We start from the raw sequence: 12,930 nt of genomic DNA, 5'->3' as shown, positions 1-12,930 counted from the left end.
GCAGGGGTTTAAACCTCTATGCCTCCGCCACTCTTTACTTCTAACCTGGAGGTCAAAGGGTCAAGGGTCAGGAAGAGCCAAGTGTTTGGGGAAGTCAATGTCTTTCTCCCTGCTGCCTGACAGTGAGTTGCCCATCTGTTAAACAGGTTAACTTTGGTTTGGCTAGCTGGGAACATGCGACAATGTGCAGTAACTGGATTAGCACGTTAACATTTATGTAAGTGAATTACTATTAAGGGATTATCTCCAACAGTGGTCACAACAAAACACTATTTTCCCAGATAGTGTATTAGTCAACGGTCATTTTAGATTCAGTGTATAATTCCTGATTACCATATGGCAAAAATGTTGATTCAAGACTCAAACAACTTTATTGATGCCAAAGAAAAATTGTTTGCATTGAATCGTTAGTTCACCCAAATCACAAAAATTACCACTGGTTCTAGACAGTAACCTAAACAGTTTTGGTTTTATATCTGTTTTTGAGATAGTCAACTCTAGGTTTTCCAGCAGCTTTTTGAGGCTGGGAAACTATTAACACACATGGACATATATCAATAAAATTAGCTGCACTGCTATATACCATTAGAGGTAAGTAAAAATGTTTTTAGTGATTTGTTTAGGGGAACATCCCCTGAAGAAATATGACCATTATGTGTAATTACATTGTATCGAATGTCCAAGGTGTGTAAAACATACTCAGTATTTTGTGTATTTGTTAACCAGTGAGAAAGACCAGTATTTTCTGGTGTTGACCATCATGAAACCAGCTCCTCTGCACTCTACAACTCTCAGTCTCTCTCTCTTCCTTCCACTCCATGTACAGGATGCATTTCTGATGAATGGCAAAAGGATGGATGGGCTGACAGAGGGGCTGGGCAATAATGGCTGATCTACAGGACACAAATGCAGCTACTGAGAAGATTTATGGGCCTCTTCTCATCGTAGACTGTCCACTATCCAATGAGATGATTTCTCAAACCTCTGGACAGAGAGCTGTGAGCGCAACAGAAAGCTCTTTCTCTTATCCCAGTGCATTATTTATTAATCAGATGTTTTGGGTGGAAGCGACTTCACGAAAAGCACCCAGGAAACAATACGCTAGCTCTAAATATGACAAAGATGGGAGAAAACAATTATAAGAGGGAGAGTGAAACTGTCAGGGCAAATCAGAGGCATGGAAAGAAGGCGAGAGCGGCTCTTTGCATGTAAGAACCTCAGCAGTGAAGGCTCACCAGAGAACTTTTATGATATTCATGTAATATGCAAAACCTACATTGTGAAAGCCATCACTTTGAATAAGTTGGAAGGATTACAATGTCTTAATACTCATCTTATAAAAATCTCTTCTACATTTACATGAAGTGATGTAATTAGCACCTAAGAACTGCATACAGAGCCCTCACGACATCAACCAGTTGTGGGGGTCTTTTATATCACAAGGGAAAAACCAACATCACCCTTTTATATGTATGTCTTCAATGAACACTGCTATCAACCTATCGTCACAATAGCTCGCATGCATCTAAACAACTTACAATTTAGAATGACTATGAAAATACGTATTTAACTGGTACTGTACAATACAACTAAAATAACTGCAAGACCTGACAGAAAATTAATCTGTAACAACTTTAAAATTTGATTCACTATTTGTCATATAAGTTACCTGAATTTGTTGAGGTTAAGGACTGGACCTGGACAAAGCAATCGATTTAAAGATGTCAACTCATACACTGGGAAATTTGATTAATCATTGTTTCTGTATTCTGACATTTTACAGGCCAAACAATTAATAGGGAAACTAATTGGCTGATAAATCTATAATACCATGATAAAAAGATAGAAGGTAAAATAAACAAATAAATAAAAACAGGGAAGTGCAGATACAGTAAGTGCCAGCTCTATTTTCACTTTTAAAGGGTATTCTGTTACAACTACAGTTTATGATCATTAATCCTCACTTGTATATTCAGCAGTCCACAAGGATCAATATTACAGCGGAGAACAAGGCAGTATGCCACCCCAACAGTTAATATTTGATCAAAATGGGCCTTTAATTGGGAGCACTGCTGTAGTTGTTTAGAAATCGAGCGCTATCAAACTGCGGTTTACAATCACCTCCTCAATGCCAAGCTGATGTGGCTGCCAATGCAACTTTCATAGGATCCCTGATTAAAAACTGCTCTGTAGTCCCCAGCCTCCTGACCCTTCACCCTGGCTCCACTCCATCTCAAAGCTTGGGAAATTAATTAAAATTTTTCCAGAGATGGCAGTGCATCGCGTCTCCAGTGAAGGTTTGGGGGTGGAGGGGTGAGGGAAATCAATCAAGATCATCTCCATCTACTGCCTCCACTGGCTATCTCAAACGTAGGTCACAAGATGGCCACAGTGGGACTTCCTGTGAGAGAATTCAGCGCTTCCTGTGCCAGAGGACCCAACAAACTTTGCTAAATAATGTCATCAATCATGGCATTGGCTCAGTCACACAGAGCCACAACAAGAACAAACACACAAATAATTATAATTTGTGATTTAGCCCAGAGGAAAGTCTGCCACTGTTTCTTCTTTTCCCCAGTGAGAAGCATTGTATTGCCCCTTCCTTCCCCCTCATTCCCCCTCCTTTCCCCCTTTACACAACAATAAAATTACATTTGCATTAGCTGTGAGAGAATATGGTTGGATGATTTATTGAAGCAATCAACACTATGCTGGCCAATCCTTGGTCCTCGCTCAGAGAGAGGGAGAGATGGGGTGGGGTATACTGGAGCATGGAGAAAGGAAGAAATAGCTTGGGCTGGGGACCAAAGGGGGAAGTGAGGCATGAGCTGTGCAGCGGAGCAATCACCAAGATTCTGCCTTTGATTAGATTAGCATTAAACAACACCCTGACAGATATGACAAATAGGTGCATTAGAGCCTGTCATTCTTCCCTCTTTGGTTTTCTATCTAGCTTTCACTCCTGCTATTCCTTAGTCTCTGGACATTATGGGGCTCGCATACGCTCCATGTGTCCCACTAGCCCTAATCTATGCACAAACACAGACATCCAAACAGATGTGTAATCTGACTGTATTACCTTTTTAGAGAAGAAGCGAAGTGAGTAATGGGAACCAAACAGGGTATAGGGGTTAGAAGAAGGGGGGAGGGAAAAAAGCCAGATGACAGGCACTATTTCATCAGAAAATAAAGCTGATAAAAAAAAAAAAAGCAGAATACAGTGGTGAGAGGAGTGTCATTAATCAGATGTGTTTTGTATTGCTGGAGATCTTTTTTTTCATGAGTTTTAAATGGTAAAGACGCAAACAAGAGGGGAGTTATCTATTGGCCATTACATTGTGGTTGTACACATGAAGGCAACTGTGAGTGTTAAGCTATGAAAATATGGTTCTTCACTGAATAAAAATACTTTTGCATGAGATGCATTTACATGTAATATGCACCACATCTTTTGGCTCTTACAGAGAAATTAAACAGCCTTTAGAAACTCTGTGTCTCATTATGCTAATCAGCCATCCTAATTTGATCTATTGACATCCCCGATCATTGATCTGCCCACGCCTACTTATGATCCCTGAATTAGTATTCATGAATCCGGGAACAGCTAAATAAACTTGGCAACAAAACACCCACAAGACAACAGAGAGGAGAGAGATAATCAATGCAAAGCACCATCAAATCTACATTATCCCTCCTCATCAGTTTGGTCCAGGCCACAAAGGCCGGAACTCAGGTCAAAGGTGACACGGACAGGTCGGTCACCCTTGACCCTCAGACCAATATTTGCACCCAAAGATGCTTTCTTTCTATTTTCTCTGCCCTCACTCAGGAACAGGGTGAATGCAGAAAGGTAGACAAGGTAGTGTAGAGGAAAGATGAGGTGCTGGATGGCTCACTGTCCACTCTGGGTTGTGGATTTATTGCACTCAAGGTGAGCCTGATAAATCAGATCAGGGGGAAAAGACATTGATAAGAAAAGATAAAGATGCCAGACTTGCCTGTGAACACAGAAGCATGACGAGCTCTACTACTGAGCTGCTGGACTTCATACATACAAGACCTGGAGAAATACAAAAAGAAGAAGTCAGAAAATATGGTGCAATAAACAATGGATTATTTTTGTGTCTTAATTTGTAAAACATCCTAGATACTTGTGGAGAGGCACATGCACACACAGACACACACACACACAGATTACCTAACATTGTGCCATCTGCAAGAGAGCAGATAGTATTGATGGGCCTAATGAGCCGACATGATGTTACTGTAAACTAATACATATTTGGGCCTTGTATTACAGGCCTGACTCGGCCAGCATATGTCCCATTGATCCCTAATGGCGAGACCTGGGCTTTTAGAGGGCAGGGGGCCACTAGAGTGTCCAGAGTCTGTTGTAGAGGCACAGACGGAGAGAAGGCACAGTAGCCTTTGGCCTTTCAGTTGCTCTTCATATGACATGACACAAATGCACCATCACACATGCATGGGCAAACACACATGTATGCACAGGCATACACATGCACACACACCCCTCCCCCCACCTACTCTTCAGGCCCCCTGCAGCTATCAATCAACTTTCCATTTTGTTTGGTGGCAGCAGACATCCCAAACACTGCTATTAGTGGCCTGGCCTCTGACCTGGCCTCTTGGAAACCTTCAGCACAACTACCAGCTCTTGGCTCAATGTATACTCCCAACAGTGTTGGATTAACAACAGCCTGGAAATGTTATTGGATTTAAATGAAGACAGCACTTATACAATGCAGAGTCATGGCATCCTGAAGGTTTGCAAGGACAACCGTAGCAGTTTCAAAAGCACACTGTAAACAGTCAGGAACAAGTGGAACCAGTGTCTCTATGACGTTGAACTCACTTGTGCCCTCAATAAGGAGCTCTTGTCCATGGCTGCCCAGCAAGGTCCGAGAGAGAAAGGGGGCAAAGTCCACAAAGATCTCCCTCAGCAAAGGAGCCGCCTTCTCCAGAGCATGTTCCAGGCGCTCTGAAATACTGAAAATGTGGGGATGTAATCCAGACATCTTATGAACATGTATGCGCACATAGTGTATGATGAGTAAACTAAAAATCTACTAAAAAAAGAACAGCATGGGTAAAAATCAGGTTTTAATGTGTGTGGGATGAACTGGAATTTAGAAAAAACAAACAATCAGCAATTATGCATAACTAATAGTGTGTATGCTCATGTGCATAAATAGCTCATAGTGTATGTGTGTGCAACATGAGAGCAAGAGTGAGAGCGAGAGAGAGAGAGAGAGAGAGAGAAGAAGATGAATCACCTCATATTGGGAGCGGTGTTCTGGGTCACAGGGGAGAGTGGGGGGACAGATGGCAGGCTAGCGCTGGCTGGAACCTGGCCGCCTGCTGCAGGGAGAAACCAAAGAACTCTGTTATTAGTCTGGATGTTGGACAGGAATAGGACGCTGTGAGTGCGCACACGCACACATACATATAAACACACAAAGCAATACATTATACAAAGAGGGTAGTAGCATAAACCTACTGTATGTGCAAATATGCCTTATATAATAATAGAAAGGTCCTCTATTTAAATATATATAAAAAAATAATAGTCAGGTATAATATATAATTTTCTGGTTAGATACTGGTTGGTTGTACTCAAAACACAATACGTCTTCCTTACCTATTTACAAGTTAAAGGTTTTCATAATGGAGACCTAAAAAACGTACACTCAAGGTTGCTCAGGTTTCACTATCAGCTGCGGTCGTATTTTAGCGATTGTTTTTGGATGGTGTTTTTTGAGTATTTCATCCATATGGTAAACTTGCAATATTAACTATTTGTTACAAGTAAATGATATTTTTAGTGTTGCACCTGTGTGGGAATGTGAGATAGTACAAAATGGCTGTGAGTTTGTTTGTTTTTTTATTGTTTTTCTTCTTTAAGTCATTACATACCAATTTACCCCTCTGGGCTGTTTTTTTTTTTTGTGACTGTTTCATTATACAGCTAAAAGGTGCTTTACGACTTCATTCTCGAGACAGAGGCACACAAGGTACAAAGTCCATGTTTGATTGATCTGGCAGTAAATTCTCTTCCCTATGGCTCATAAATAAGCTAATGCCCAGCTGAATATGGAGGAGGGGGATTCCTCTGGTGTTTCAGCAGGCTTGTTTTTCCAGCCAGGACAGTCTCCAAGCAGGGATAACTCTTAAGGAATGACAGACAGTGTAGTGCGGGCTGGAATGTATGTGTATGCGTGTGTATGCGTGTGTATGCGTGTGTATGCGTGTGTATGCGTGTGTGTGTGTGTGTGTGTGTGTGTGTGTGTGTGTGTGTGTGTGTGTGTGTGTGTAAGAAAGGTGTTAAGCAGCGCCATGTGGGCCTGGTGAGAGTATCCTTCTCAAGTTGAAGTAGCCCCTTCAAACAAAGAGGAGTAAATGAACATCTCCATTAATCCTCCCACTGCCCCAGTAAAACACACAAACACACTCACAAAGCGTATTTACTCCACACTGCTCACTGACACCAAGCAAGCTAAACATACAGCTTTCAATTTTGCTCATGTGCACATACATACATTTTAGATTCTTAAAAAAAAAAATTAAAAAATAAAAAAACAAACAACCATTTCTCTTAATTTGTCCATTTACCGAAATCACTGTAATATAAAAATTCCTAACACACTAAAAAAGTATTTATTTATACTTTTGTATTCATATTTTCCATCAGTAATATTTATATTACCTATTATTACTTAAATAAGCTGTTACTTCTTGCTTTTGATAACTGCTTTATATTCAGAAATATTATTCTGTAAGACACCGACTATCAATATATATGGGCTTTTTCTTAGCAGACTAATTTCGGTTTGCGACTTAGCTGCCCTCGTAGAAACATTACCTTTCCAATATTTGAACATGTGAGTTTTTGTGTGTACTCACTTGCTGCAGAGTCTGCAGAGGTGCCCTGGGAGGCATCACCAGGAGATACCACAGCAACGCTGTCAATAGGTGTCCCAGCAGACACAGAGGCAGCAGTGGCTGCTGGAATGGAAGTGGAAGTGCCCAGGGAAGGTATCATACCCACTTTCTTTGGTGCAACAACAACGCTTCTGTAGGGAGATGAGACAAATTAATCATTAAAGTGTCACTGTGACAGAACTACTGTAAGAAAATGCTGAAGTTCCCCAGAAAGCTTTTTTTGTGCACATTACAGCTGGAATAACACATACTCCATAATCAATCCTTTAGACTGGAAGAATAATTACAGAGCCACTTCTGTGACGCAAAATACTCAAAAAGAGTCACATTCTTTGTGCCACAAACCAATGGGCCACCTGCAGCAGTCTTTCAGCTGGGTTATTCTGCTATTGTTAACTTGACCATATTCGGCTTTAATAAAATACAACATCTCTGTAGAACAAACATTTCATTCTCTTGTAGACAGTATTAGGCATTATGATACTGGAAACCAGGAGGACCACAAATTTCAGCTCGTCTCTAATTAACGTTAAAACGGCGTTAAAGGGAACATTTCAAATTCCAAAACAGAAAACAATTTAATATTCATAGTAAAAACATAAAAATATCTGTAGTTAATTACATGCCATGCAAAGTACTTCTGTACAAAAAAAAAAAATACTACTGGAGCATGGTGAATGGCTCCAAAGCACAACTTAAAATGCTTATTGTAACTAAATTCAAGCCTCATAAAATAATAAGCATACAGCCAGATTAGTTGGATTAGTTTAAATAACAAAAAAAAAAAACCTTGACAGCAAGGTAAGATTTGACACGCAGTTATCTCTGTAACAATAGTGTGCCTCCGGTAACTCCTTTAAACTTACAGGAAGTGTTTCGTGTAGTGTTGTGGTACGACTGAGTGGAGTTCAATTCCCATCAGACAAACAGTAGATGGGAGGAGAGCGGCATGCAGATAAGCTGTCAGTTTTAAGACCAGGGCTCTGACAGACCACTGGCCATATCAAAGAGAGCCTGGACCTGCTTATCAGTGCTGACACAGGGGAAGCAGGGTCTAATCACGGACTACTGCTACCTCTCAGAAACACAAACCAATGCAGGCTTCATACATCAAATGCACAGAATTTAAACACAGAAAGAGAATGAGAGCATACAGACAAAAGGACTAACATACATTCCTGCACGTTCCAAGAGTGAGTGTGTATGCATTCTTTAAGTGCATGTGCGCACACACACAGGAGAGGATAGTTGGGTCTGGCTCCCTGTGGTGCAGACAGATACCTGGCTGTGGTATCAAAGGCCATTCTCAGTTGATTTAAGGCAGCTGATCAGATCTATTAAAAGTTACTGTGAATGTTAAACTCTGACAGTTGACCTTTACTTCAAGTGATCTATTACTTGAGAATAGAAGAGCTGCATACAGATCGTAGTGACTTGCAAGTAGTATTTTAAAATACAAACACAAACTGAGAATGTCCAGAGTTACACAAAAAACTGAAAAAGGAATAGAACAGAATGAAATCAGACCTGATAAGTCAGAAAGTTGGAGATAAAAGTATCTCGACTTTTTCTTTCTATTTAGATAGTGACTGGGGTTGGTGGTGATGTCAAGGAGCAAGGGCGGCATTGACGTGAAGCACCCTAGGTGTCAACAGGAGGAGAGACAGAGGGTCCCTGGTGTGTGGATGCTGGGAGAGTGTCTGTGTCTCCACAAATATTTGAATATATGCATATGAGTGTACAAATAAATGCATGAGAGTACAAGTGTGTATGAGCCTGCCAGTGAACACGACTGTATGTGTTCGGCCTTCCATCTGTTCTCCAGCAAAGGCCCAGTGAATTATTCAGCAGGTCATTAGCCACAGTTATCATGAGTGGGCCGCCCAAGTCGATTAATCAGCCGTCAGCGGCCCCACTCAACCCACAAACAGGAGCCCAGGGCGGTGTGTGCACGTGTGTGTTCACTGGGCTGACGCTGAATTATTTAAAGGCTTTAACCTACAATGGATAAGTGCAGTAAACACTGTGATTCCAGTAATCTCTGCTATTTCAGGTAAAGCAAGTGCAAGATTGAATAGGAAAGTGTCAGTGGTGTGTCTGTGTATAAAAATACTATCCTCTAGAGTATTAACCTGAGAGTTAACTCATGTGAGGGAGGAGAGAGAGCATGCCCCAGCAGAGCTTTGATCTTTCTGCCTTGTTTCGTGGAACCATGAGCATGTGAATGCTCAAAATGTTACTCACTGATCATACACAGGGGCTCATTACATACATCCCCATTGATTTCAAATCAGATAATTAAGTCTGTGGCGTCTGACAGTCATTTCTCACACCGAGCTACGATTGGATAACGATGGCTTGTGTGGGAGGGACATTACCTTGATGACATCAGTGATTTATGTGTGGAGCAGCTGGGACCTAAGCATCCACAAAGTAGAACAGCAGAATCTTAATAATTTTCATGTGTGAAAAATACTGAGGAAAGACATTGCAGTGAATACGCACATGCAGAACTTTAAGATTAAACTTTGCCAAAGAACATGGAAAAGCATGATGAATACTGGCAGCACATTCTTTGGGCAGTCTAAACTTAATTTGTTTGAACCTGGCCAGGACTACCACTGTAACTACATAGTGCCGACTATATAACATAGAGGTAGGAGTGTGCTGCTACTGGACTGCATGAGTGCAAAAGGTATAGAGGGACGGTCATTTATAGACAGCACTATAAATGCAAGTTTGTATACCCAAACATGGAATGAAAAGATGAATCCCAGTCTCAAGCAGCTTGGCAGGACAGGAATTTTCCAACATGACAGTGATCCCAAACACACCACAAAAATAACAAATTTCAGAAGAAGAAAAAAGTCAAAATTATGACCTGTTCAAGTATATCCCCTTGAATCCAACAGAACACCCCTCGAGTATTTCAAACATAAGGTAGAGCAACAAAACTGCAACTAAGAATAGATAAAAAGAATCATCCCACAACAGATGTATGCAAGACTGGTATTAGCTTTGCTGTGTCGGACAGAGTCTGAAGCCGGCTTCACTCTTCTTGGGCTCGGTCTCAAAATAAAAAAAAAAATAAAAAAAATAAAAAAATCTATTAAATGGACAGGTCTGTAATTTTAGTGATACTGACCGAGTGTGTACTAACTTTTGTTTTTATTTAGAATCAGTGTACCCTAGAAAATCTGAGGTAGAAAATGTTGAAATTGGGTCTGTCTTTAATAATCTGTATTTTTTGGTGTTTTAAATCTTAATTTCTATCCCTCCATGTGGCCTCATGTCAATTTTCTTTTTGTACCCACTATACTGAATTCCTCATTTACACTGCCTCGCTTTGGGAAACCATTGTGTAAAATATAAAAGGGTGGTCTTCACATTTTAAATTGTGTTTGTGTCCCCCATGCTACAGTTACAACATCATAATACCATCAACACAGCTCATCTCCACATCAACTCTCACATGCATGCAGAGTCTCCTGCCAGGAATGCAAACAACTGCACCATGTATATCCCAGAGTCTAACACTCACATAATCTGCTGAACCATGCAGTCTAAATCACCAGCTTGTACAATGACACTGTTTAGTTCTGGTTAGTGTCAGCAAATATTTGCAGACTGGCTGTCATAACAGGGGCATGGCTGAGAAATGGATGGGAGAAATCCAGCAGGTCTCCACTAGTAAATAAATCAGTAGGGATACTTCACCCGCTGACCTACCCCCAGTTTTTATCTGGGAGATCCCTGCTTTTTTCATGCATTGGTCTCGTAAATCCAGCAGTCTGGGCAAGTGGAAAGTTGCCATGTTTTGGCAAGAGATGTCAGTGCAGAATGTCAGCTTTGGCTTGTACTGGTGTCACTGGGAAACTCGTGGTTAGTGGAAGATACCAACCAGTGGAAGATAATAAAACCTGATTGAACATATCTACATGCAGGGCAGGTAGAATTATTAACTGTAGGACTGGAGCAACAGGATGATAGAGGGTAGTAAACCGAGGAGATAAGAGAATGAAAATAGGTTGATTGGCATGGATAGTTGAAATTTTGACCATGAGACAGTTGGTCAAAATAACTCCTATAGGCAGCAAGCAATCTGTAGATGTCACCATGAGCTCCAGGAGATTATGACGATCATTTCTTACTGTCTGGACAATTCATAGACTTAAGGATTAGAATAAAAATAAAGAATATCTCCAGTATTTTTATTGATACTAAAAATAATCAGTGCCCTACAATGCACCCTGAGAGCAGATTTAATCTAGCTTGAATAAAGTTTCCTGTCTGGGCCTGGGCTGTATACCTTGCATTAAGAGGCTCCTATAGACAGCAAGCAAGCTGTTAATCTATGTTCTCCAGCTACTGAGTGTGCACAGCGGACAGGAGCCAGTCTAATCCCCCTGATATGAGGAGCGCCCTGAGACCTGACAAAGCATTCCTCAGATAAAGACATGCGATCACAGAGATGCTCTGGAATTCCCACAGTTGAGGGAAGGCAGACTGCATGTGTGCGTTTGTGAGTGAGACAGAAATGTTTTCTTCAATACATTAAGAGCTTGACTTGACATCAACCGCATGGAGACACCCCCCCCAACTCCCTCTAACCACACTCCCCACCCGTGTGTCCTTTGTGAACGTCTGTCTGAGAATCACTGCTCCAAATGCAAACCAGACCAGTGACCATCCTCTCTCACCTGGGCCCGTCTGTAGCTTCAGTACCCCGCTCTGCTTTTGAAGTCTTACTCCTGACTGCTCACCCCCACACCTCCAGGGATAATACAAATTATACAGCTTTTATGCCAGAAAAAGCAGGATGCCGCTTAGAATGTTAGACACGGAGAGACAAGCAGCAGGAGAGATGAAAAAGAAAGTCGTTAAATATCAATGACACAGTGGGAAAAAAAAAAAAAAAAAACAGCTTCCTGTCAGCTTCGTCTCACTCTCTCTTCATCCCAGACGTGACTCCCGTTTTCCTTAAGACAGGTTCTTTGCAGGCAGTTTGCTTGGGATGAGGGCCTGCATCGACAGCTAAATGAGAGAACAATGGGAGTAACCTGGAAAGAGTCTGAGACTAAGATTCCCTGGTTCAAAAGGGTTCTTGTTACCGTATGTCACCAAAAGATGAGTTCTTCAAGGTCTGACTTTCAAAAGTCCCCTGCAGTTATGTTGGGATAAACTGTATGAAACTGTCAAGTGTGAAGCCTGGGAACCACAAGAGTATACACCATATGAATGAGAAACTGATGAAACTGTCAGCTCTGCACCCACGTTAACAACAGAGGAATTTCCATCCAAATTTTTTCCCACAGTCTCCATTGTGCAGAAGAGAGGAGTTTAGACAAATAGTAGGGTAGTATGATTATGTCAAGCAGTGTTTCAACCTCACCTATCAAATGAGCGGAACTGTACCGATGGTTCTCTGGCTGCTTCGCCCACACTTCCTAGAAACGCTGGTGGCATCAGACTTGGGTCCACTGTGATATCGTCACCTGGAGCACTCACAAGTCTGCGCAAAATGTCCTTCACATTCTTCCCCTTTGAATCAGCAGGCGGAGCAGGTCTGACCTCAGACGACAGAGTAGACAAGGCCTCTGAGACGGCGTCTGGACCATGAGTCATGCCAGAGGATGACAGGTCTGCCTCACTTGCAGCGGCTGAGGTGTGATCGTCACCGATGCCAGAATCATACCGTCTGAGAGAAACACCATTGTCCACCTCTAGTCCACCAGAAACCGCTCCACTATCTAAGACAACACAAACACAAAGAAATGTAAGCAATGAAGACAGGCCATAAAAGAGATTATTTACTAGACTTTTTTAAACGTTTTTATTTTTGTATGAATTTCATATAACAAATATATTTGCATAAAACCTATATCCTCTTTGATTCAACTGCTGACAAACCAATGTTTGTAGTCAATAAGCATTAAAAAATATTTCAGATGAATGTTTTTCCTCGAGCTG

General features: G+C 41.4%; 1 protein-coding gene across 4 annotated transcripts in view; it reads right to left on the bottom strand.

Moving 5' to 3' along the window:
- Nucleotides 1-12,930, bottom strand: part of lrba (LPS-responsive vesicle trafficking, beach and anchor containing) — a 162,781-nt gene that overhangs the window by 102,641 nt on the left and 47,210 nt on the right. For 3 of the 4 annotated variants that reach the window (XM_026303424.1, XM_026303425.1, XM_026303428.1), the window contains exons 29-33: nucleotides 12,353-12,710; nucleotides 6,922-7,091; nucleotides 5,295-5,379; nucleotides 4,874-5,007; nucleotides 3,999-4,060 (exon numbers count right to left, since the gene is read on the bottom strand). In XM_026303424.1, the coding sequence (XP_026159209.1) occupies nucleotides 3,999-4,060; nucleotides 4,874-5,007; nucleotides 5,295-5,379; nucleotides 6,922-7,091; nucleotides 12,353-12,710 (809 nt within the window). The remainder of the gene's footprint in view (nucleotides 1-3,998; nucleotides 4,061-4,873; nucleotides 5,008-5,294; nucleotides 5,380-6,921; nucleotides 7,092-12,352; nucleotides 12,711-12,930) is intronic. The other variant, XM_026303427.1, reaches the window with a different exon arrangement.

The sequence above is a fragment of the Mastacembelus armatus genome, chromosome 1 (assembly GCF_900324485.2).
Source record: "Mastacembelus armatus chromosome 1, fMasArm1.2, whole genome shotgun sequence".
NCBI classification, from domain to species: Eukaryota; Metazoa; Chordata; class Actinopteri; order Synbranchiformes; family Mastacembelidae; genus Mastacembelus; species Mastacembelus armatus.
The sequence above is the reverse complement of the archived record's forward strand: the minus strand, read 5'-3'. Positions and strand labels throughout refer to the sequence as shown.